Source organism: Lissotriton vulgaris, chromosome 10 (genome assembly GCF_964263255.1).
Source record: "Lissotriton vulgaris chromosome 10, aLisVul1.2, whole genome shotgun sequence".
Lineage (NCBI taxonomy): Eukaryota > Metazoa > Chordata > Amphibia > Caudata > Salamandridae > Lissotriton > Lissotriton vulgaris.
Genome location: NC_141698.1, coordinates 1,008,141,329 through 1,008,166,949, shown reverse-complemented (window position 1 = coordinate 1,008,166,949; position 25,621 = coordinate 1,008,141,329). Strand labels below are relative to the sequence as shown.

The 25,621-nt window shown below is 42.1% G+C and overlaps 1 protein-coding gene across 1 annotated transcript in view; it reads right to left on the bottom strand.

Moving 5' to 3' along the window:
- The window catches only part of ACAD11 (acyl-CoA dehydrogenase family member 11), a 399,787-nt gene that overhangs the window by 205,312 nt on the left and 168,854 nt on the right, over positions 1-25,621 (bottom strand). Inside the window, exons 5-9 of the mRNA XM_086942043.1 lie at positions 22,590-22,754; positions 19,049-19,196; positions 17,231-17,352; positions 16,168-16,274; positions 7,253-7,379 (exon numbers count right to left, since the gene is read on the bottom strand). Coding sequence (XP_086798169.1) covers positions 7,253-7,379; positions 16,168-16,274; positions 17,231-17,352; positions 19,049-19,196; positions 22,590-22,754 — 669 coding nt within the window. The remainder of the gene's footprint in view (positions 1-7,252; positions 7,380-16,167; positions 16,275-17,230; positions 17,353-19,048; positions 19,197-22,589; positions 22,755-25,621) is intronic.

The window sequence follows — 25,621 nt, the reverse complement described above, 5'->3', positions numbered from 1 at the left end:
ATTGCTCTTCTCCTTATCAAATACTGACCAGGATATTTCCTCAGCTGAATGTAGATATTCTTTGAAATACTACACCAGATGTGTCCTCAACAGACCTTTACTTATAGTCGGCTTATGTGCCAGACATCTGATTTTGACTTGACTTGGTCATCCCCACATACTATAGTCTACAGGGACATTTTGACAAGTAAATTACTTGGTCACTGTTGCAATTCGTGAATATTCTTTGCTCTTGTGGCATTTTCAAACCCATGTCTCAGGTTGAAGTATTAACAATAAAAAGGGAGAGTTACCCTTGTGCGCCAAACGGGACAGGGTTATTACATCAACAAGGCAAATAAATTCCTTCTTGTACTCTACCGGCATCATTGGTCGTTCTTTAAAGAATCAAAACATCTATTAATTCTGTTAAACTTCCAACACCATTATAAAATCATTATCTGTCTCACAATAGTAAAACCACAGTTATTTATTAACTAGACACATCTTAAAAACTCAGCACTTGTATATATTAAAAACACTTTCAGTAAATATTAAAAACACATTCAGTAAATAAAACAATCTATTACATTCATATAGTATTCAAATACATAAATCATTTCCTGTTAATAACCATTCACTATAAAAAAAGTATATCTTTTTTAATAGTGAATGGTTGTTAACAGGAAATGATTTATGCATTTGAATAGTGCTTAATAAATAACAATGTTTTTGGAGTATAGTGAGAAAGAGAATAATTTTATAATGGTGTTGGAAGTTCGCTAGCTGTCCTGACCTCCTCCATTCTATATTCTGCTTCACATGTACTGATAAAGTATCTATAAAATGAGCAAGCAATTTACTTTTATTAGCAGAAGGACTGGATATATAATGTTTTTCTGAAGTTCAATCAAACCAGGAAATGTTAAGGGCTTTTATGGCTGTTCTTTGATGCAGACTGGACGATAAACAATATGGCGGGTGTTTACATTCAACAAGAGGTCTCTGAATCTTCTTTCTAGTGCAGCTTAAGAAAGTTTGGTGTGTTGCCTCTTGTTAATTTGAAGTGGAAGCACATGTTATTGTAATAAATTCAAATGAAAAAACATAAATTACATTGAAAAATGCTTTGCTTCAAAACCAATGTTGTCTATTTGAACGGTGCTACAATCTACGGTGCCTGTTTGGCACATAATTGTAGAAAAGCTGCAAAGAGTTTTGCATTGGCAAAAAGCTCAAAGCGGTTTTGTTTGGTTTTGAACAAACTTTCAATGTTTCATATAACTCAGTGGCTGCATAGATACTATGGTGTCAGCAATAACAAGAACTTAGTGTGACCGGCTTTTCTTTTTTTCTAAAGCTGCTCACTATAACTTGCCACACTTGTGTGTGTTTTATAGGCATATAAAATAACCTCTTTGAAACAAGTTTCAAAACTTATAACAAACATTACGATAACACATTATCCTGAAAATGTACAGTTTGAGCCATAAAAAGAACTAAAACACACTTTCGTGCAAGACTTATTGGCCTTCCCTATGCTTTTTGTGACTTGTGATCATATATTTAAAATGGAGATAGAATACTAAAAGTGTCAGAGCTCCGACGAGACTTGTAACAAAGTGAGGGGCAGGCGCGGTCTGGCGCCGCAGACACACAGGCATCCATTCGGTGCACTAGCCCCGCTGGCCAGATCAATGCCAAGAGAAATCTGGCAGGGATTTGGCCGATATTTTAACAGTCATTACAGCTCCTGGTACTCCATGTACAGAAGGTGTTTGTTCTACTGAAACATGTCTGCAGAGCCTTGTTTTGGCTATGAATGTCATTTCACTCCAGCAATATTATTCCTGTTTATATTGAGCACAGATTCCTTCCCAATGGTAAATGTATGGTGTTCTGCTGGTAAGGACTAATGCTACAGGGAGCAAGTGACAAATGTTGAAGCATTGCGTCATTTCCAAACGTTCTCTTTCACCGGTGTCTCTTCCACAGTCATATGCTCTCTCTCTGTAAGAGCGATTGACTTGCTCGCTCAGTGTCTCATGGAATCCGATAATTTGATGTGATTTGGGAAAATATGGTAATTCATGTTATAAAAACAGAAAACCATTCCCTAGGATGATATGTATAATAAACAGCCAATCTTGGATTGGCCCTAATAGGGCAGTGCTTAATTTGTAAGGACGCAAGTACCAGAGCCCAAGGTGTTTCATGGCAAACGGCAGTGGAAGCCACTGCCATTTGCACCACTCACAGCCCCAGACAGCATTGTCAAATGCCAGTGCTAGGGATAAATACTATAAGCCAAACATTTGAGATTTCCGATAATTCCCTCTCACCCAATAAAGATATCAGGCTCCCAGGTTGTGAGAATGGCCTGGACGACCTGATATATATATATATATATTTTTCTTACATTGGTTTGTTGTATAATGTTGATGTTGTGGTCTGCTTAAAAAAAAGTAGGCAGACAGTGCTACCATGTGGTGGACTGTAAAATATAAGTGCCTGTATTAAAAAATAAGAGCCACTGCTGAGCACCGGCAAACATGGCACAAATTTAGCACTGTTATTACGGCTGTAGAAGGCTAGTATCATAGTACTTTGGTCGGGTTGTTGGGTTTTCTGTGAAGTATTTATGGGCATTCAGGAAGTTTGCAGGGAGCATGGCCGAATACTCACCATAGAGTAGATTTATATAGATTCTCAATCACTCCAAATCAAAGTATATGGAAGGTCATATGGACCCTGTCAGAGAAGCCCACCAGGTCAGCGGAGGTCATGGCCTCCACTCACCTGGCACTGGACTGCCTGTCTTAATTATAGATCCTCACCTGGCAGGTCAATCAATCAATCAATCAATCAATCAATCAATCAGTAGATTTGTAGAGTGCTACTTGTCACCCGTGAGGATATCCAGGCGCTGGCAGGGTATAACTGATTAGCTGAATGGCCTGGTCTTCAGGGCTTTAAGAACTCTGGAAGAGATGGAGAGGCCTGTAGCTGAAAGGTTAGCTTGTTCCATGTCTTCGCTGCTAGGAAGGAGAAGGAAGCCACACCTACATCTGTTATGTCAGATGCGGGGGGAGACGATTGTAGTAAGGGATGCGGAGCGGAGGGGGTCTGATAGGCTTATGGAAGTTCAGGTGATGGTTCAAGTAGGTGGGTCCATAGTTGTGTAGAGCCTTGTATGCATGCGTCAGGAGCCTGAACTGGCATCTTTTCTGTACAGAGACTCAGTGGCGGTCCCTAAGGTTGGGGAGATGTGGGCTCATCTAGGGAGATCCAGGACGAGTCTGGCTGTGACATTCTGTGTGGTCAGTAGTCGGAGGAGGTGATATGCCATCCCAGCGCAGAGGATGAGGATCTCAAAAGCCTTCACTCCAATTACATGTGCAGTCGTTGCAGTTCAGACTATGATGACTTATGTTAAGCAGCCATCTTAATTTTTCCACATGCGCAGTAAAATAGTTTGATTTCCAGAGAGACCCCCTGAAGTGAGTGCTTGTCGCTGGAAAACAAAAGACTAATGGCTGAGGTGCTCGGACTGTTTTCTCCCTGCATGTCAGGGTCTTAAACCGATATCTCTGCCTGTGATATCTCTGCCTGTGATTTCTCTGCCTGCGATTGCCATGCCTTGAATGGGGCTTTATGGTAGGGATCGTCACTGATGGTCACCACTTCCATAACAGGGCAGGATGACTGTCACTGTGATCTGGCAGCCAAACAATGTCTGATCAAGGGTGCGCGGAAGCAGAGCCAGTGGGAACTAACCAGGTTCTTCCTCACCTCTGAATGGGGTGGGGAACTGCAGGTTTTGATGGGGGGGAAGAATGCTGAATTATGGCAGCTCACCCATTCTGATAGACCTTGATGTATTCCCTATAGCCTATTATCTTGAAAGTTAGAGTACATATGAGCAGTAACATTGAAAAATCTTGGGATGTCATTCTCTAGTGTGTTAAATCTCATTAAAGTATGATATCAAATCTCTGTGCACAAGTCAATAATTGTATGTCTGTGTATGTATGTATGTATTGGCATTTTTGTATAGCGCAATGACTGTCACCCATCGGGTATCCTGGCGCTTCGACTTGGATGATACAAACACAGTGTTTAGGCAGTTGCGCAGCTTACAGAAAAGGGCTTACCGAGTTTTTGGAAACAGATACGTTTTCAAAGCCTTCTTAAAAGGAATAAGATCGTCCGTGCTGCGTAAGCATATTGGTAAGGAGTTCCACAGTCTCGCCGCGGTGAACCTAAATGATCGGCCTCCCATCCGGGTCATCAGAATCTTGGGAACTACCACCATACAAGCTGAGGCAGAGCGGAGAGATCTAGACGGTACATACCAGGAAAACAAGTCCTGCAGAGAAGAAGGGCCCTGTCCGTGAAGGGCTTTATGTACCAAGAAAGGGCTTTAAAATCAATCCTCTGGGGGATTGGAAGCCAATGGAGATCCCCGAGTGCTTTTGTGGAAGAGTCAGAGCGACGGCGCGAGAGGGCCAATTTGGCGGCGAAGTTTTGAACGCGTTGCAGTTTTCCCACCAGGGTCTTGGGTGCCCCCAGAAGTAGTGAGTTACAGTAGTCAAGCCTACTTAAGATGATACTCCTCACTACTTCTGGCCTGGTTTGTACCGGAAGCATAGGTAGTATCTTCCGCAACATCCGCAGTAGTGTCATACAGGTGGCCACTGTTTGGATTAACGACACATCTAACTGCAGGCTGGGGTCGAACATCACCCCCAAGTTACGAACTGATTCGGCCGGCAGGCTGATGTCCTGGAAGGATGGAGGCCAAAAGTTCAGTGGAAGAGGCCTGGGGGTACGATCCATTGAACAATGTAGTACCTCAGTTTTGGAACCGTTGAATTGTAAAGAATTGAGGCTCAACCATTCCGCCGTGGTGGACATACACTGATGGAAAGTCTCCTGTGACACAGCCTCCTTGCCCTCAAATGAGAAGACAAGTTGGGTGTCATCAGCGTAGTTGGTGACTGCTATGCCAAATGATTTTATCAGCTGGATCAGGGGACGGAGGTAGAGATTGAACAGGATCGGACTGATAGCCGATCCCTGGGGCACTCCATGCCCTACCCTTCTGGTGTTGGATTTAAAAGGAGGCAGGGTCACCATTTGGTGTCTGTTTTCAAGATAAGACACCAGCCAATCAAGAGCCAATCCCGACACCCCTATTTCCTCCAGTCTCCCAATCAAGATCGTGTGGCTGACCCTGTCGAACGCGGCCGACATGTCGAGCAATACTAAAAAAGCAGCTCGACCTTGCAAACGAAGCAAACCACATTCACTGGATGATGTCATCAATGATGTCATCATTGATGTAATTTGAGATGTCATCAGTGATGTCACTGCCCATGTCATGAATGATGTAATATGTAACATCATCAGCAGTGGATTGCGGGTGTGCGAAATATAGTTAGTACAACTAACTATAGGAGCAATTTCAATGGTTTTTTAAATGCTAATTCCTAACTATATAAGGCCTGAAACCTATGGTTTTTTTCAGTGAATTTCAAAGGTTTTTTATATGCTAGTTTCTAACTATATAAAGCCTGAAACCTATGGTTTTTTCAGTGAATTTGCAAGGTTTTTTTAATGCTAATTCCTAACTATATAAGGCCTGAAACCTGTGTTTTTTTCAGTGAATTCGCAAGGTTTTTTAAATGCTAATTCTATTAGCGTATAACGTTTAAATATGTTAATATCCTTGTGGGACCACCTGAGCAGCCCTAGGGGGTCAGGTTCTTTCTACCCTGCCCCCTTTTTGCATTCTACACGTTTGTTTTTCTGCTTCTTTTGTGCCTCGGTCTACCTAGCACAAGATGAATGCCAACACTTCCTGGTTAGAAGTATTGACAGCCAATGAGCATGCCACTTTCCTGTGAAAGGGATGCTGGTTGGCTGCCACTGTCTGTCAACACTCCAAACCAGGAAGTGTTGGCAGCCATCTTGTGCCTCTGTAGAACCAAGGCACAAGAAAGCAGTGAAACAAAGGTGCAAAACACGCAAAGTGGACAGGGTAGAAGCCCCCTGACCCCCTAGGCCTGCTCAGGGGGTCCCACAAGGACCCCCCAGGCCTCCCAAATTTATTTTTCTGGTTTCCCCCGTGGTACGCTCAGGGTACGCGTACCTGTAAGCGTTCATGGGAACGCACCCAGCGCTTACCCCATGAAAATTTTCCTTAAAAAAATATTGTTTTTTTGCACCACAGGGTCCTTCTAGGCCCCACTCAGAAAACCTAGGGGGTCAGGGGGTGTCTACCCTGCCCCCTTATAATCATTTCCCCCTTTTTATTTTCATCTCTTTTTTCTCGAGTCTACCGAGGCACAAGATGGCGGACTCTCCGGACTGTTTAGAATGTTGACAGACACCCGAGAGCCAATCAGCTTTCCGCTTGCGCACTTCCGTGGTGCGCCAGGTGCGCTCCCCGGTACGCGTACCCGTAAGCGCTGGAAGGGCGCATATAGATATATATGTGTTTTTTAACCTAATTTTCGTAAAAGCCACTGGAGCAATTTTCACCAAATATAGAAAACACACTTCTGCTTACCAGTCCCTACAATTTTGCAAAGTTTGCTGTAATTCCAGTCAGCGGTTCGGGCTGTAGCCATGTCTATTCGTCCTATGGAAATTAACATGGGGAAAACACGTTTTGGGACCCCCCCTTTTTCTCGGCCCCCGCATGACGAATCCCCCCGAAACATCCAGGGAAGGAACAGAGCGGAGCTGGCCTAAATTTTGGAAAATTACACGCAAATTCCTCAACCGGCGCCAAAGTTATTCCCAATAGAATGTTGCAGATTTCCTATGGTAGCTAGGTCCTAACTATATGTACCTACTGGCTATCGCCAGTAGGCAATATATATATATGTCCATCCTGAAATCATAATCATTTAAATGGGTTAAACGTGAATGTGCACTTCAACAAAGGCAAGCTATTTCATAGACAATGGAAAAATAATTGTTCTGCCTTCTGGAGGGAAGTGAAACATAAAACACAAATTGATTTAGATGATAAATCAGAGGTAGAGTAGAAGAAGTATTCTGCATAGCGCATAGATTTAGCTGATCATCACGTTAATGGGACTATGCATAGCTGTCCATGCCATGAAACCATCAATGAGGCAAACATCAGATCACACTTTATGCATTTGCGTTATATGTTTACTCTGTAGCGGCCACTGCAACCCCAACTTTGTTACTATTACAAATGAATCTTGATTGCACCATAAAGGCAGCCTGCTCTTACCTGCTGAGCTGGGTACACGTGTTGCTGCAAGAATTGTTTCACCTGAAGCAGAACCCTTTCCCCTTTCTTACTTAGAAGAAAGAGGCCACCTTTGGGACTGGCCTGTGGGTCTGAGGCAGTCAATGCTCTGAAATATTAAACACTCTATTAGGTGATGAAAAAAATCAACGTGTCTTCTCAAACAATGGAAAACATAATATGTAAGTGGTCAGAACACTACGAGGGGACTTGTACCAAAATTGTTTATCAAAAGCAAAATTTGCATACATTGCTGTTTGGTTTTTGAGATTAGTATAAATCTCCAAGAACAACTTTTAAATAAAGTAATGTGTGACTGCCACCTTGTATGGATATTACTAGTCCTGAAGCTCCCATCTCGGAGCTGAGGAGAGGGGCATACATGGAACCTAAAGCTAAACCTAAAGCTGTTGGGTTTTGAAGAAGTCCATTGTTCAAATATACTTTGAGAATTAAAACAAGAAAAATGGTGTTGGATTCCCAAGAGAGGAAATGAACACATGATGAGTGAAAGGGGATAAGTAACACAAGGTGTGAAACCAAGGGAAACACTAAATTAAGGAAAGGGACTGCATAACATATGCAAATGAATTTACAGTTTGCTTAGATCACATGTGCAGATTGAAATTCTGATTGCACAGTAAGGGCTTAGAACGCCAGATGTAGGTGGCCATTTACCGACCGGTAACAGCCGATTTCGGCAGTTACCGACCGGTAAATGGGTATTTGTGATGTAGGGGCCCTATTTTACCGAATCAGTAAATTTACCGACTCGGTAAAATACCGAATCGGTATTTTTACCGATTCGGTAACTGCCAGATGTAGGTGGGACTCTTCTGAGTCCCAAAGGCCTTACAGATTCGGTATTTTACCACCCAATCCAATTGGGTGGTAAAATACCGAATCCAGGTGTGCATGCACATTTGTGCATACACACCTATGCCATGTGACAGACAGACATGCCCTTAGGGCATGTCTGTGTGCCACATGGCACACATGCCTGTATTTGGGGTGCTAGAGGGTGGCAAAGTAACACCCCCTGCGCCCTTGCAGGATTCGGTATTTATACCGAATCGGTAAATACCGATTCGATAATGCCCATTGATTCCTAGGCTTCAAGGCCCATAGGAATCAATGGGCATTACCGAATTGGTATTTACCGATTCGGTAAATACCGATTTTTACAGATTCGGTAATTCAATTACCGAATTTACCTAAATCTCCCTCCTTCAATTTTACCGATTCATAAATACTGAATCATTAAAATTCGGTATTTATGAGTCAGTAAAACATACTTACCTACATCTGGCCCTCAGTCTCTTAAAAATGTGTTTAGATTCTAAGCAACAGCCATAGCCATCCTTCCACCCATGTCCTGCTCCTCAGCATTCACGTTTCACAATATCTCTTCTAGGAAATGTAACAAAGTCATCTGCAAATCAAAATGCTTCGACTTGCCACTAGAAAGTTGCTCCACTTACAATTTAGGTTGCCCAGTGGCCAATGGAAACTTGAGGGGGGCCCATTGCAGAGTACGCGGAGGGGGCCCCCATGCTCCGGACCCAGTCAGCAGCTCTAAAGCCTGCCGGTGCACATTTCTGAAGGGGGTGCCCTGGAGCTCAGGGCCCCTACGCACCGCTTTAAGATACTGCAAATGTCCAGACATGACACTTAAATAGAAGTTTACAGAAAATCATCTGTGTTTTAATTAGTTCTTCTTGCTGTCCTTTAGAACTGCTGGATTTTCATTGGTGAATACATTTAGTAGCCCCTTCTTTTAGAATTGTGTATCCTCCCATGAAGACTGGCCCTCTAACATGTGTTCTTACAGTTCAGGTTATTTATACGTAGAGAGATCTATTTTTTTTAGTTGACCTGCCTCTTAACTCGTTAACTGTTCAGTGTTTCATTTTCTTGTGTGTACCTCCCCTCCTCCTCACCCCGCCTACAACAGTGCTCGCAGGCCCCCACCACCCCTCTGAGGTCACTGCTGTTTTGCTCGTTTGGTAAATTTAGTCATGTCTCCCCCGCCCTCTTGCACAACACTGCTAGCCCACCCTAAAGATCACTGCTTTGAAATCTTATTTTATTTTAAATGAGTTGCTTTTATTTATATAGCTCACCTATACATGCGCTCAACGTTGGGCAAACACCAAACTTGAACACAGATCCCCAGCTTACCATTCAGCAACTCTCACCGCTGTGCCATATCCTTTGCCCAGCCATGTTGCCGGGTGCAGTACCATATCGAGGCAGGACGGGGGCACAGCATAAGCTAGGGGGTCAACTCACCCACCCAAGTGCACAATAGCAACTGCGTCACATTCTGACAGGAGTTTATGTTGAGCAACGGTTCTTAACCTTTTGACTTCTCACTAAGCTATTATTGTTATCTCGGTGTCCCCTGGTCTAAGCAATTTCCAGGATTTGAACTTCAAAACAGTACACAAAAATATAGACAAGTATTTACCAAACAATTGCTCAAATAGGAAAATATTTTGTTTAATTCGCATTTCAATATAATAAATGTGTTTAAAACTTGTAATGTCGAATATGTATTTGTATATACTTTATTCATTATAATTTATTAAATGTAATATCATTTAATTTTGTAAAACAGGTCGCAGGCCTCAGGAGTAGATTTCACGAACCTTCAGGGGTCCTAGAACGACACATTTAGAACCCCTGTTGTAGGTGATACAAAGCTCTACAGTCTGTAGGGAAATTACATCAACTAACTCACTTAAATAATAATTAAACTTGAAAACCAAGATCCAGATCCTCGGCTCTACTAGAATCTCCTAGAATCCACATAACGCAACCTCCACATCTTCTTCACCAATGACATCGAAAGTACGGACTTACCTCTGAAGTCCTTTCTATGCTTTTGGTGCTAATTAAACTCCCTAATATCCTCACAGGGATATGCAGAATACCGCTTTACACTAATCCAAGTACCAGAATCATCATTCTTTCAGACACTGATCACACACATACTGAATTATGGTTCAAAGCCTGAAGATACTGAAGGCAAGTCACTGATTATTGTTCAAGAAGAGATGCCCTGTAAGGTGCAAGTACTAGTCAGTAAAGCCCTCCTCAACAAGGTCCTAAAATGCCAACTCTCATCTGCAAATTAGACACCCTTGTGACCATCAAAACATGGATAGTCCTCCATATATGAATCTCCCCCACTAAAATTAACAATCAAAGACACAGAAAAATCTATTACATGGATATTGTTTTTTAAAAAGAAAAAAAAGGATTCCTCATCTGCACTTTAGCCTGCATCTTCTGTAGGTCTTCTCCAGCTATATTGTTGGGAACATCTGAGGCTTTGGTGGTCTGTAGCACAAAAATGTACAAAACGATCTAAATAAATAATTAGTGAAAAAATGTAAGCCTAGATTATCTGCTCTCCTAGATTATCTGAACTCACTTTGTTTTAGGATAAACATTATAAAGATAAATGAGGAGGGAAGGAAACTGTGGATCCTTTTCCTGTCAAGCATATTCCAACACAATCAATGTAAGTAATGTGAAAAGTTATAAAGGACAAAAAGTTGATACAAACTAAAGGTAATTGTATGTACGATATACTGAATAATACGGTTATAGGAAAAAGAAGGATTATATAGTAGGACAAATAAGACGACATGTTGGAATGTTGTAAAAGAATGTGTGTGAGAAGGTAAAATGAATAACTAAAGCTATAAAAAGCATACTCCTACAAAATTCCTCAATACAGTCAATAGACACAGAAAAACGGAATCTTGTATTAATAATCAAAATAAAACTAGTATTTTCAGGTTCAGTGCATTCCCCAAAACCAACTGCATCTTGTCCAAATCACAGGGGTTGGTATTTGCATCCAATCATTTCTTTGCTTGGATTTATTTGGTCGCACTCCTCAAAGAATTTGGGCGCAATTGTATTAAAAACCCTCTACAAAAGTGTCAACAATCTCACTAAAAGCAATGAAAAGAGCTTTTTTTCCTCACAGCTTTAGTTTTTTGAGATTTGCTAGTGCTCTTGTAAGTGGCATGGAAACCAAAATAATGTAGCAAGAATTGATGCGTGTAAGTAATCCATTTCTACCTGTCGTGCATCTCAAATAGAATGGCTGAAAGCACGAGCTGTGTATATTTGGCACAAACACAAATGCTCAGTGACAATGATGCAGACACGAACACACTTCATCTGGTATAAATCGTATAAGGAACACAACTGTATCTAGTCAATATAGACAAATAAATCCTTAGAAAGTAATCTGGATTTTCCTGTTTTTATAAAGCACAACTGATGTGCTAGCAACAGACAGCCGCAGTGTATCTCCAACAGGACATTGTGGAGTTTTTTTTTAGACCTAAGCATTTGTCAGATGGTTTGTGCATGTGATTCTTTTTGATTTCATAGCAGTAGTACAAGACTGCATCTGTATCAGTAATGCACATATATATTGAGTGCAGAGCTAATTCACAGATCACAGGGCAAGGATTTAGGCAGGTGTAACTGGGAGTAGACCTTGAAAAAGTCGCAACATACTTATTTTATTGCGACGAAACACGTATCGGCTGGATGTACCTGTATCCATGTTATGAACTAAGAACATCTGTAAAAGAAGATTGATTTGCTGAACAGAATTTATTTGTCGCAATTTCTACATTAAATACGTTTGCTGGTTGGGCTCAATCAGCTAATTACTTGTGTGTTAGTTGTGCTCTGTCTTTCCTATTGAATTGTTTAAAACAATTGGATCTTTCCAATTATATTAAGTGATATTGTGGGTGGCACGGGATCAGACATAGAGAACGCTTTGAAAAATATTTTGTATGTTATTACATTGTTGCCAACATTAAGACAGAGGTGCTGGTTGTTGCTAGGTTTACCACATTGCCACTGTTGCTTTTCTAATTCAACATCATGCAAATGTTAAGCAACATTTTCATTGTTGTTCTAAAAGCACCCACAATTCGGACACCTGCTTGCTTGGTACCGACCCAATGGTCAAGTGGAAAAAAGGGTTTTCCCAACATCCAACCAGGACAATGACAAATTAATTCATCAGTTGTCTTGTTTTTTTTCTTGCAGATTCAGCTGTCTCTCTTACTTAAGTCTCTAACACTTTCAAAGCTCTATGGGATGTTTCACATCAAGCAGGCTTCTACCAGTCAGATCATGAACCATCGCCTTGTAGATCAGTAAAAGGCCATTTTCCCTCACTCTCTGCACACCAATTCCATGAGAACAGGTTAAAGAAAATGAGGGAGTTTCCACTTATCTGTCCACCACCAGACGCATGAGAATTATTCCAAACCCTGGATGTGCAACAACTTATAAAGGTTTGAACTCGGGTATAATTAGCAAAACTTTGTAAGCAAATCGAGTTCCAGTGGTCTCCTCCTATGTTTTACTGACTATTATCCAGTACTTGCCTCAGCTAGCCACGTTATTACAAAATATATCTAGATGCTGTGTGCAAAAAAATTAAATGGTAGAACTGAGTGGCACTCAGATTTCTTTCCTTCTATGACCAAACTCCAAAAAAGGCCAGCCCACAGAGAATCTAATAAAAATAACACTTTGACACGAGCTTCCCACCGGCTGTGGAGCAAGGCACAATGTATGTGTATATCTATCCATCTATCTATAAATATATATATACACACACGTGCACACACACACAACCATCCCTGTAAAATGACCTCCACCTAAGTGCAGCATTAGCACATTTTGGACAGGTGATCATGATGAAGTAGTTTTAATCAAGCATAACAATTAGGCTAATAATGGTGTGACAGATACAGCAATTCTTTTACAGAAAAAAAGGGCTTCAAACATTTTGGAAACTTTAGGGGACTGTCATCACCCCTTAAATGAAGGGGAAGGGAGTTCCACGGAATCCTTAAATATAAAAACAGGAAGCAGAAACTTTATTTGTTTATCCATAGAACGATTATTATCATTCATCCCCCCCATATTTCTAGGTTCTGATACTGAATTTGGAGGGTCAGGTAAATCAGAGGGCCACCAATGTGGTCCCCTGGTGATAGTCAACTCTGTCTTATTGCCATTCAGCTTCAGAGCGTTGGCACACATCTCTTTCATCACCGAGGTCAGACAAATGTGCAAATGTAAGGCAGATTTAGGTTCAACTACCACAAAGAACACAATTTGGGTATCATCAGTATATCACATAAGTGATAGCTTATATTTTTTTATCAATGAAGCAGGGGGTACCCCACAAAACAATGGTCGTTCATCAGAGGAAAAGTTTGCCATCCTCACCGCTTTGAGAATGAATGGGTAGGAATGAAGAGAACCACTCTAGGGTTTTATCTTGCACTCCTACTATCTGCAGTATTTAATACAGGACACTATGCAAGACCATATCAAACACAGCACTAAGATCCAACAGGATCAAGGCTGCACTGCATCCTAAATCTAATAACATCTTTATGTCATCCACAACTGACACCAGAGTGGTCTCAATACAGTGGAGTGGTCCGAAACCCATGTGTGTTTTATCAACCACTTATTTGACCTCCAATGCTTCTTCAAATGTCTATCAATATCTAATATATTTTCCACACAAGTTAATCCAGAGATAGGCCTATATTTCAACAGTCCAAGCAGGTCCACTGATGGTATGTTTAAAATTGGTAGACTTTGAGCATTCTTCAGCAAAAGGTGGGGCTTGGATCTGATGGGTAACCTGATTTCATTGCTAGTGTTTAGGCTTTCACCATATTAATCTCTAGTGGTCCCTGGAATGATAATATCGAGTGCGGCATAGCAGCCCTCCAAGGGTGCCTCAGTCCCAGCGCTCTCACTGGTAAAGTTTTTTGTAATATTTCTTATCTTTTCATGAAAGGATGCTGCTCTAACCTGGGGACAGTGGAGTTCAGGACCGACAAAAGCCTCTCCAATAATGGCCCTGCTGTCTGGTTTTCACTCCCTCTCCAGGCTAACCCAAGAATGTGAGAGCCTCAAACATGAAGCGACGCGCCGGACAGAACACCCCAGAGCTAATCCTAACATTGGGTTCTGTCGGACTTGTACCCAAGTCTCCACTTGCAGCCTTTCTTTTCCAGGTACTTTTCCATTGACTTAACGTGTAGAGCTTGAGTCTACCAACATGACAGCATCTCTGCACCTGGACTTACAAGGGCAGATAAAACCGAACTGCTGGTGGCTTCTTGGACCTTGGCCCCTACTCACCTTGTCAATAGGTACCCTAAAGAACAGCTCACAAGTATATGTGGGCAGTGTCTGTTTCCCCCATAAGATAACGTTACCAAGTTTGAGGCTCATACCTCAAAAAATGTTATTTGAGTATTATATTGATTATTTGTAACACCTACAACTCCAAAATGACTTTCCTGATTCCAACTATCTTGCTGTCTAAAATTATATAAAAATCTGTGTTCTTTTTTTAATTGGTCTTGAACTTCTTACTGTGTGTCTCATTTATTGACTCTGTATGTACAACAAATGCTCAATACTCCCCTCCGATAACCCTAAACTGCTTGACCACACTACCACAAACAGAGCACTTGGGATTATTAAAGTAAGCCCTGTAAACCAATAAGGGTCGCCTGGACCATTTGTATGGCGTACTCCTACTTTGGTACACTACATAAATAGCCAGCATCCTGCAGAAGGTCCCTATTTAAAGGTCCATCATGGAGGATCTAGAGGCCAGATGAAAAGGGCGCTTGTGGAAGCAGGGCAGTATGGCTCGCAATTTGGGTGCTCAACGCGAGAAAAGAAGTAGAAGGTGCATTCACCAGACACCAAGGTGATGAGATGGGTGCTTGCCTTGGCTAGCCCTTCAGAGGTTCAGAAGTAGAGCAGGGGTGGCGCCACAGCTTGTCAAGCTGGCAGTCGTTCTGTCCCATCCTCTGTCTCTAAATCTGGCAGCCATTCACCAATCTGGGTGGATCAAAACAGGGGGGGGCATGGTGAGCAAAAGAACAATGGATTTAACGCAGATCTGTAGACAGGGGGTGAATGTATAATTTGTTCCGCATTCCGTCTATCATTTGTGTGTCTTTTGCGCACATTTGGTGGGCATTTCAATGGAAAACGTGCTGTCTGTGAATGACATAGTGCTACCATACGATGCTTGAGTTACATTCAAAAACTACCTCCTCCTGGTGCATTAAAGTTAGATAGGTCGAGAAAGGTTGTCATGTTAAAAAGTAGGTCCAGGTTCTAAAACACTTTGGGAAGCACCAATGCAGAGTATTTGCGGAGGAGACTTGTGCCATACAGGTTCTGATGCATAGCTTCCCAATATATATCAAAATGCTTCAAGATATACAATGCACTAGTACTTTGCATGCAATTTTTTGGGAGATCACAAGCTGGATGATCCACATTGCAATGGGCTTGCACAGCGTCCGGCTACACTGACATCAGATAGACACCACGAGGGCGGTGGTTCTGGAAGGTGCGTTCATGAGGTCTTAGAATCATTTCAAACATGTAAAGGTTTATGTATGTAACAAAGGTGCATACTGTTGTCCTTGAGCTACAGGCATGAACCAGCAAAATCTCGGCAGGACATACTGCTAAGATAACAAAGATAAAGTAACAATAAAAATCCCAACGATTTCACTGGATATGTATTGTTGTTTGGGTCTCAAATAATCAGTGATACTAAGAATTATCCCTTCATGGTATCTATTTAGGGGCTGTGGCGTTCCAAGGCACATGAAAACACGTTACGGGAACATACCCATGCAAGCTATACGCAACAGCTTAATTCACTTTCAGTTATGAGGAATTTTTGTGAAAGTACATTTTGCTAATTTTTATTTAAAGACATGCACATCAGTGTTTTCAAGCATTACTATTCTGTGTATCAGTGAAGCAATATGCACCATCCTTACTTTTTTGTTAGTAGTAACCCATGGTCCGCTAGAGGCTTCACTATTTCTCCAAACTCATGCGCGTTCTCCTGACTTGCATTTCCAAGGAGATAACGACCATATATTCCCTGAATTTGGAAATAAAATAAAACACAGTTTGATATTTGGTTAATTTTATGAATTTATGCACTACATTTATTTTGGAAAGAGTCAAACAGTAAGGGTTTCAAGAGAATGGAAAGATGTTTCATCAATACAGCTGAATATCTACAAAACTGGTATTGATGTAGAGGACTCTAATCATTGCCTATTTCCAGAGCGCATGCCACAATCAAGTTGTTTAAGTGACATGTGTTACAAAAACAATAAATCACCAACCATTTGTGATAAAACTACGTCCAGACACTGCAAAAGACGGTAGGGTAAATTACAGGTTTCATATGACGCAATATCAAATTCTGTTTTCGAATAAAGGATCTGAGAGCGTGGTTGAATGCTTTGATACTGTTTACTTGGACTAAAAAAAGTTTGAATCCAGTCTCATATGTCGAAAACACAATTTCATTCTGTGCTTCTATTGTTTAAAGATAGATTAGATACATAAAATACAATTGTATTTGTTTCTTTAAATTTCCATTGAATTGATATTGCATTGTTCACTGGTTTAAGTGAGGTAAATTACAAGGATGATAAATTCCACGAAATTGAAAACAGATTTTTAAAGCAAACAGTGTGAAACATATCTTGATAAGCCATTGTCGTGCTGTACCGTTAATTTGCATTTTTCGTATTGTTTTGTTCTTTGTGGGTCTTGGATTTTATATTTATTGTGGCAGAGAGAGATGAACTTCCATTATGGTTGTGTTTTCTAATCTATAAACAGTTCCCACAATAGTGACTATTCCTAGTATAATGTATTAATCTTCGTTCTAACATGGCTGTAAAGACTGCTTGGAGGACTCTACACAGGTTTAAAAACCCTAATATTTTAATTTGATTATAGGGGATCAGATTCTTAACAGGAAAAAGTTATTTAGTTCACAGTTTCATGACAGAACCTAGAAAGAAGGAATTAGATACTTACCTGCATAATACCGCCCAGCTTGAAGAAGGCAAGAGCAAGATGGAAGTTCCAGTCATTTAACTGCACAGGAACCCCCCTGCAGCGGAAATAAATTGATATCAAGTCTTCAAGCGGTGGAGTCCCTGCATAGAGAGAAAACAGATTAGCATTTCAATGCTACAATTGTTCAAATCTTTATGTTTTTTTTATTATACATATCATAACAATCAAAAATATATTTTCAAGTGTTTTTAATCATAGATCACCATCGATAGTATAATCACTATATATTGACAACTTGTAGGTTACAATTTCTGCCTGCTGGCTCGGTAGTGCACTGGGAGAGGGTTGGGAGCTAGTCCAGGTATGGTTAATCCATAACAGATTTACAGGATAGCCATCACATATCTAAATAACACTTATTTACATTCATTGTATGTAAACAATGACCCCATTGTAACATAGTAACAGGTTGCCCCGTTTAACTGTAGAAGGCCGCACAGGTTCCCCTTAGATTTAGAGCAAAAGTTAATTAATTTTTTAAGTAGTTCTTCTGGGTTGCTTTTATTGGAAAGTTGTAATTGTTAAAGTTGTTAAATGATAGGTTTGTAAGAGTTAAAGTTGTTAAATGATAAGTTTGTTATTATCTATGTTGTGGTCACATTTTAAAAGTGTCTTTTGAAATTGGTGCTATAGTTGCGTGCCTGCACATTTATCTCCTTGTATGCTGCTACGAACACAGTCATGTTCAATTGAAGATCTATCAATCCAAGATTTTGATATCTGTTAAGTTTGAGCACTTGCACTTTTTTGTTTGCCTTTATGCTGCTAGTTATTATTGTGTACTGTATACAGAATCGTAGAATTTTTTTATTCCTGTATTTTAATCCTTAATACGTGATGAATTAATCGTATTATTACAAACATATTTCTAGCAATCGTTGTAAAAGCACAGTTGAAGTCGTCTAAGGATCCAATGGTTTAACTTGCCTTTTCCAGCCCTTGGAAGCTTTGTATTTGAAAGGGCTCTGAAATTGACTGTGTGCTTATATTGCACCTCTCTGCAATTAACATGCAATTATGAATTTTTTATTACTTTATGAAAACAGAATTCCTGATGCTTAGTGATTTTACAACTTTTTTTAGTTTGAAGTGTTGGTTGAGATGATAATTAGGATACATGTTTTTATGTGGAACTCTTCAGAGTTCCAAATCATAATAAATAAATTGAAATTGAATCAACTACCATATTGCTGGTAAAAATTGGCATCGAACAGCCCTTATGGACCAAAACTGGGCAATGCTAACTGAGCACCACATAGCGTTTATGTGATTTCATACTTCTAACACATGGAAGACTACAACCCTATGTAAAAGCCCACCTCCATTTCCTTTTTACATTTGAGATGTGATGTATCTGGTGACCTGTAATAACTAAAAGACATATCTGCCATTGACAGGGTCAGCATCTAAGGTTGAAAGGCAGCTCACAGAGCAATACGGCAGCTTCAGTTTAACCCATTGGCTGCTTCGAACGTTCTGCGCCAGTGCTGAACGTTCGGAGAAACGGGTGGGGCCGCATTGGTCAACGGACGTGCGCAGCACTACCGAAGTAGTGCTCGCAACGACCGTTGGCCGACGGCAGCAGCCAATGGGTTAAACAAAAATGAGAAGTGACTTGATTCTTATAATCTTTTTATCTAAAATAAACAGAGATCAAAAGGCAGGAGAGATTAATGGCAACGTGTTTTTCTTTTACATCGTTCATTACAGGAACAAAACAATCTCTATTGAATGTTTACATATTACAGTAAAGGCAGGCAAGAAAAAATGTCTCACCTTCTACGTCCTTTATACTCAAAGTTGTGGCTTGACCCAAATATTTGGTTCCAGCGGGCCACGCATATGGCCCAGTGAAGTAAGCAAAATCTGCCAAGGGGTGGCCAATAGTTGAAAGTTCCCAGTCAAGGACAGCCACGACACGCGCCTTAAAAAGCAAAGAAAACATTGAGTTTATCCAGGATTTAAGTATACCAAATAACATTTTAATTGTATTACAAGTGTTGGGAGTACAGGTTGTATTCTGTACTCCTGGAACCAATGCTTTCATTTTCTCCGCATGAACTTGTGCTTGGATCATGGATGAGTGAGTTCAGAGTCTGAAGGCACAGTGTGCACAGAAAAAGAAACAAAACAGAGAAGTTATACATTCTGTGGGTACTTCTTCAGGAGTCTCAATGTAATCAGGGGTTTCTGGGCTAAGATTGCAACATTCAGAGTCTCTTCTCACCAGTGTCATAGGGCTTAACCTGACTACTTAGCGAAGTCCAGCAGCGCCCCAGGCTTACTTAGGGAGGTGGTGTGTGGTTACAGACTAGGAACTAAATAAATAATCCAACAGTAATTAATAAATCAATGAATGCCCCGACAGTGCTTTTACATCCATTAGCAAATAATAAATCAATGTCCAGCCTGTGATTGATGTTAATTTATACAAAGTAAAAATACTATACTCTCACATATAATGTACATAATATGCAAAGGACCCTTTGTATTTTCAATCAATACCAAGCTTATGGATCACAGTGCACTTCAGGAACATCCCTAATGTTCCAAGGGATAAAGTTCAACCAGTATTTGTGCATTAGGGACTGTGTGCCCTCATGGGAAAATTCCTGCAGAACCAGTCTGTGTGCCTCTCCTCCCTTGATATGGTTCACACCACTGTGCAGGAGCTGGGCAAATTCATGTTTGATGAGGTAAGGTATCCCTACCCATCTGAGTCCCAGGCTGCACAATACCTTATGCGTCCTTGGATTTAGTTTTGTGGTGCAAGCTGGGCCCGCGGGTGTTAACAGCCGGCAGGAGTTACGCAGTTTAAGTGGTGTGTTTGGTGCAAAACCTACCAGGGACGTTCACCTGCTCTCTACGCGAGCCACGCTAACGTTCATGCTGTCCATGGTCTTTACCCTTATGCATGCCTGGTCAGGTACTCTGCAGCAGTGTCGGTACCAGCAATGGAGCAGCTGTGCTTAGGTCACTCTGGTAATGGTCTAGTAATTCTTTCTTTAATTAATCTACCTCAGGTCCAAGCTCATGTCCCCCAATCCAAATAAACGGAGAGCTCTCCATGGATCGTAGCAGTGATACTCAGCAATGAACGATGCCCTCTCTGGTGACAAAGCACCTTTCTCATAGGCACAGGTCATTGGTATACGATCGCCAGAAGCGGTTGGTTTTTAGTTTGTGAGTTATGCTTCTGGGCACTATGTTTGTTCAGAGGGATATCAGGCATGGTACATTTATTGATCTTTAGGAAGACCCCTCAATAACAGGCACATCTACGGGACAGCTTATGCTTCCCAGACACTCAGGTCACCAGGCAGACCAGTCATCTGGAGCGGCGCAGGGCCACCCCAAATTTGCAGTGGCTGCCCTAGTTCATAGGCATGTCAGCTTCTTCACTGTCCGATCTACTGGTCAACATCTTCTATGTGCAAGGGCACCTCCAAAGCAATCAGTAAGCTCCTTCCCGTAAGGCAGGATCCAAAGCAGTTCCCCTTGGCATGCTGTTGAAAGCACCAACTACCAGTCCTGAAGCTGACGAAGGGAGTTGGTGGTGGACACATCAACCAAAAAGCACAAAAATATTTCTCAGCTGATACTGCTGTTGGCCCCTGGATTATGGTAGATACATTTTGCAGCATTGACTGAAAGATTTTTAGAACATTTGGGTATTCTAATGGTCAACAATGGACTGGCTTTGAGCAGTTATGGCCTTATGCATATTCTTCCCATAGTAGTCAAGCCATAGTTTGTGTCTTCAGGTGTCAGCAGGAAGATGGGATGGAGTTGTGGGTCTCATATAATCAGAGTCTAAAAACAAGGGCACAAAATAGGGAGAGGATGTCTTAACTACCTGATATCAAGGAAACAACGAGGCAGAACACATCAAAGGAATTTTCATGAGCTTTAAAGAGATCCTCTGACCCCTTCCTTCCACACGCTGAAATTTGACCTACTATAAAAGACCTCTGAAATAACCTAGAACTGCTCAGCAGTTGTTCTCTCCCTCTATCTTAGGTACCACTGAAATCAGGAAAAAGCACAAGCCACATGTGTCATACACACTCCTCACACAGAAGCTATACACACACTAGTGTGTCAGCCACGTCCCATATGGATGGAGCAGAGGACCTCTCTGCACGGGATTGGCAGATCAGTTTAAAAACACTGGGGGAAGCCAGCGGCTGCTGACTCCTGGCACAAAACAGGTAAAATGTCCTGCTTTACTACTATAATCTTGTTATTGCCACCACTGTCAATACTCTACAGCCGGCTGATTATCTAAAGGTGCTTACTTTGGAGATGGATATTGGTTTATCCTGAAACAACCTTGTGCTACAGTATTTTAAAGGATTAATCAAGATCATTCAGGTTCTGCTCTATGTCTCTTGAGAACCTTTTGTGATGTTTGTGAAGCCACCATGGTACAAACAACTGTAATCCAGAACAGATGTTTCAAAGAAAACCGCTCCTTCACTAGCCCCTTTTCTTCTCTGCCAGGGCTGACCTTGATCCATGAAGTATTATAGTCTGCCATCCTGAATTTGGCACTCCTGGAGATGTTCCACTTAGGAGCTGACCAACTTAGAGCAGAGACGAACGCACACTGAGCATATATACCTTTCATTGGAGACATGATGGTTAAAGCGGCAATTCCTTGAAATTCTGAAGAGCCATCACCACCACCAAACAAGAACTCATGGAGCTGTTCGCCTAGCCCTGCTAAGAATTGCCTTCACCTTTTGATTAACGTGTATCGCTGCTTGTGACATCTTCAACCGTGAGTAGCTCTTGTGGACAGACATGCTGAGTAGCAGCAACTAATAATGAGCTAATGTACATTTGCTCACTCCAATGGACATTCTGGCAAATGAACGCACATATGTCTATTTCTTGAGGTGAAGGAACACTTGCACTCTCAGAATACCAAATTTAAATTCCTGCCAACAAATGTTCATTCATACAAAAGAATGCATATAATCCCACAGTCATCATTCTACACAGAAAGCCACATTGGATCAGGAAAAAGACCACACTACGCATGTGCATAGCACCTGCTGAATATGGAAAGATTACATATTGAGTCTGGTCAATGTTTACAGTGCTTTAGTCGCTATGGTACACTAGGGAAAAAAATTATGTTTTTGAAAAATAAAGCTTTTGGTGGACTATCACTTTTGTAAAGGTTTGATCTATTTTATGCATTACTGTACTTTTGAGACTTATTATGAAAAACCCAAGAATACAATCTTAAACTTCTGTTTTAAGAAGAATCCATATTAGAGGCTGTAGCATTATCTGCTGTAGCACTCACCTCCTTTGGATGAAAAAGGATATTGTCTATCCTGAAGTCACCATGAACCAGTTTTTGCTCATCATCTCTGGCTGGCACATTGTTAATTAACCATTCGGACAGGTCATTCATAGCTGGGATATCCTTATGTCGAGCCCTTTCATACTGTGCTTTCCACGTTAACACCTAAAATATCAGGAACGACAAACAAGATCATCAGTCAGGGATATGGAGCACTCTACAAATTATACTGTACCTCACAATATAACACAAAACATAGCCAATATACCCAACTGTAAAGCATGGCTAACATCAACATATCAATCTGATTATGAATTAGAAAATTAGACATCAATATGAGGCATTCCTTATTAAAATTCTCGCTAAGAAAAGAAACATCAACATTTCAACCGTGCTCAATATGAAAATCCTGTGTTACTAAGGTTTAGAAAATTATTTGTGGATTATGACAATATCTGTATTCAAATATCTGTGCACACAATACCAGGAAGTCTTCAACTGAAGTCCTCTGGTGCTTTGAAGGACATAAAAGAATTGCTGCAGCATCCGTCAGAGATGGGGATCGAAGGAATTAAAAAAATAAAGATATCTCTGTGTAAGGCAGTGTATGATATGAATGATGTGCCCATGATGTGAAACTCTGCAAGGGAGACCCATGAGAGGTGGAGGAATGAAGATGGTTCTTGCACTGTGAATTATTGCTTATCCTGTCAGCTATGGGTCATTGTAGTAAAGGAAGATGCAAAGTCCAACTGTGTAAGTTAAGATCCTTTATTGTAAGGCCCTTCCAAGTAAGATAGATGGGTCAAGATAATAAGTACAGAAGTAAAACCCCACCGGGAGCCAGCTGTTAGCAGCTCAGCCTGAGTTGACCAACTGCCACAGTCCGGTAGAGAGAGACACTGTGAGCCAGAGAGACACTGTGAGCCAGAGAGTCACCCAGGCATTCTATGATGTCACAGATGACATAGTACAGTCTATCTAGTGAAGGACAGTGGAGAGGACATTTACTACACATCCTCTTCCCTTATGGAATAAGAACAGAATAGAGAACACAATAGGCAAAATACCTCAAATGCATCATCAGCATGAAAGTACAACAAGCATTTACAATGCAATAGGTCTCCCATCATTAAAGTTTGAGTTATTGGCATTGTGTATGACAATGCGTTGCATAATATTTTTAGCAAACTTTGAATTGGTGAGCAGTGTGAGTGTGTGTAAGAGTATGCTGTTCTTGAAAGCAGTGTGGTAGAGAGTGCAGGAATTTGGGTGACCTGAGCAATGTGGATGATGCACCTCACGCACGGGGCTGACGCAGTTATTATTTACACAGCTCTGATGATGCACCTCAGGCACGGGCTCACAGCTGTTATTATTCACACAGCTCAGATGATGCACCTCACGCACGGGCTCACAGTTGTTATTCACACAGCTCTGATGATGCACCTCACGCACGAGGCTGACGCAGTTGTTATTCACACAGCTCTGATGATGCACATCAGGCCCGGGCTCACAGCTGTTAATATTCACACAGCTCTGATGATGCATCTGAGGCTCACAGCGGTTATAATTCACACAACTCTGATGATGCACCTCACGCACGGGCTGACACAGTTATTATTCATACAGCTCTGAAGATGCACCTCAGGCACAGGCTCACAGCTGTTATTATTCACACAGCTCTGATGATGCACCTCACGCATGGCGTTTTTAGGCAACAGGGATTATCTGCTTAAACCGTCAGAACTATTGCAACTTAGAATGGCTGTTGTGCACAGGTCCAGCTGTTTCACCAAACTTGACATGCACAGGCACTGCCAATTCACAGCATCAGTGACACACGGGTACTGAAACACACTCCACCTGCTGTAACACACAGACACCGATAATACTGCTGCATGTCCATTAAGTTGCTAGACAACTGCTTTTGTGATGCACGGCAACACCATGTCCACTGCAACCCAGGAGGAGGTGAGGTGGGGGGAGGGGGTGGGGGGTCGAAGTCATAAGTGCAGTTGGCAGAGTGACACCGCGGAGGCGGGAGGGGTGACTGCACCACAAATGTCATTGTACTTTACTCCCAAAATGGAGTCGGTGGCCCATTTTCCATACTTGAACTGGGGCCCAAGACAATGCCACTGTAGGTGAAGCTTCACAAGCAGGCCCGCACCACGTACTATTTATACCACCTGGAACCTCGCACGCCACCCTGTGTGTCTTTTATCTGAGAGGCAGCGCGTGCAACTGGTCGGCAGACCACTCACCTGCAGGTTGTGCACCCATCGCTGTGGAGGACAGAACTCGTACTCTCCGAGGAGAGAAAGGTTATCAGAACAGAGGGAAAATCTGGAGAAAAATGAAATGGGAAAACGTGGAAAAAGGAAAGACCTAGAAAATGCCCCTGGAATCCAGCCGCGGCCGCACCGGAAGTCAGGCAAGGTCGCCTGTGACGGGGCGGGCCGGAAGAGGAGGCAGGCCGAGGAAATGCGTCTCGCGGCCCGGGGCTCTGTGAGCGGTGGAGAGCCCCACGGCCGCCAGCAGGAGGTTGCGCAAGTGTTGCGGGGCTCCCTTGGCCAAGAGGGAGCCCCGGGAAAGGAGCTGGCAAGAGCCGCAGCGTCAACTCTGCGGAGGGGGCATGAGGCACATGCCCGGTGCCTGCCCCTGCCGCGTCCTGAGAGCGGAGTCCCCGAGATTGGCCCGGTAAGTTTAAAAGGGCTGAGGGGGGTCGTGGTGCACTTGTGTGTGTGTGTATGTGTGCGACGGTGGGGGGGGGGGGGGCTCGGTACGCGCGTCTGTGTATGTCTGCGGGGGGTGTGTCTCTGTATGTATGTACGTGCGTGCGTGCATGGCGCTCGTGTGTGTGTCTCTGTGTGCGCATGCGTGGGTCTTGGAGCTTTTCAGGAGAGGAGACAGGAGCTGTCCACAGCGAGCGCGTTCGCGTGTGCGTGGCCCGCTCAATTCCCTGCGCATGGCCAGCTCCTGTCCCCTCTCCTGGAAAGCAGAGTCGGTCACAATAGGTCTCTGGCGAG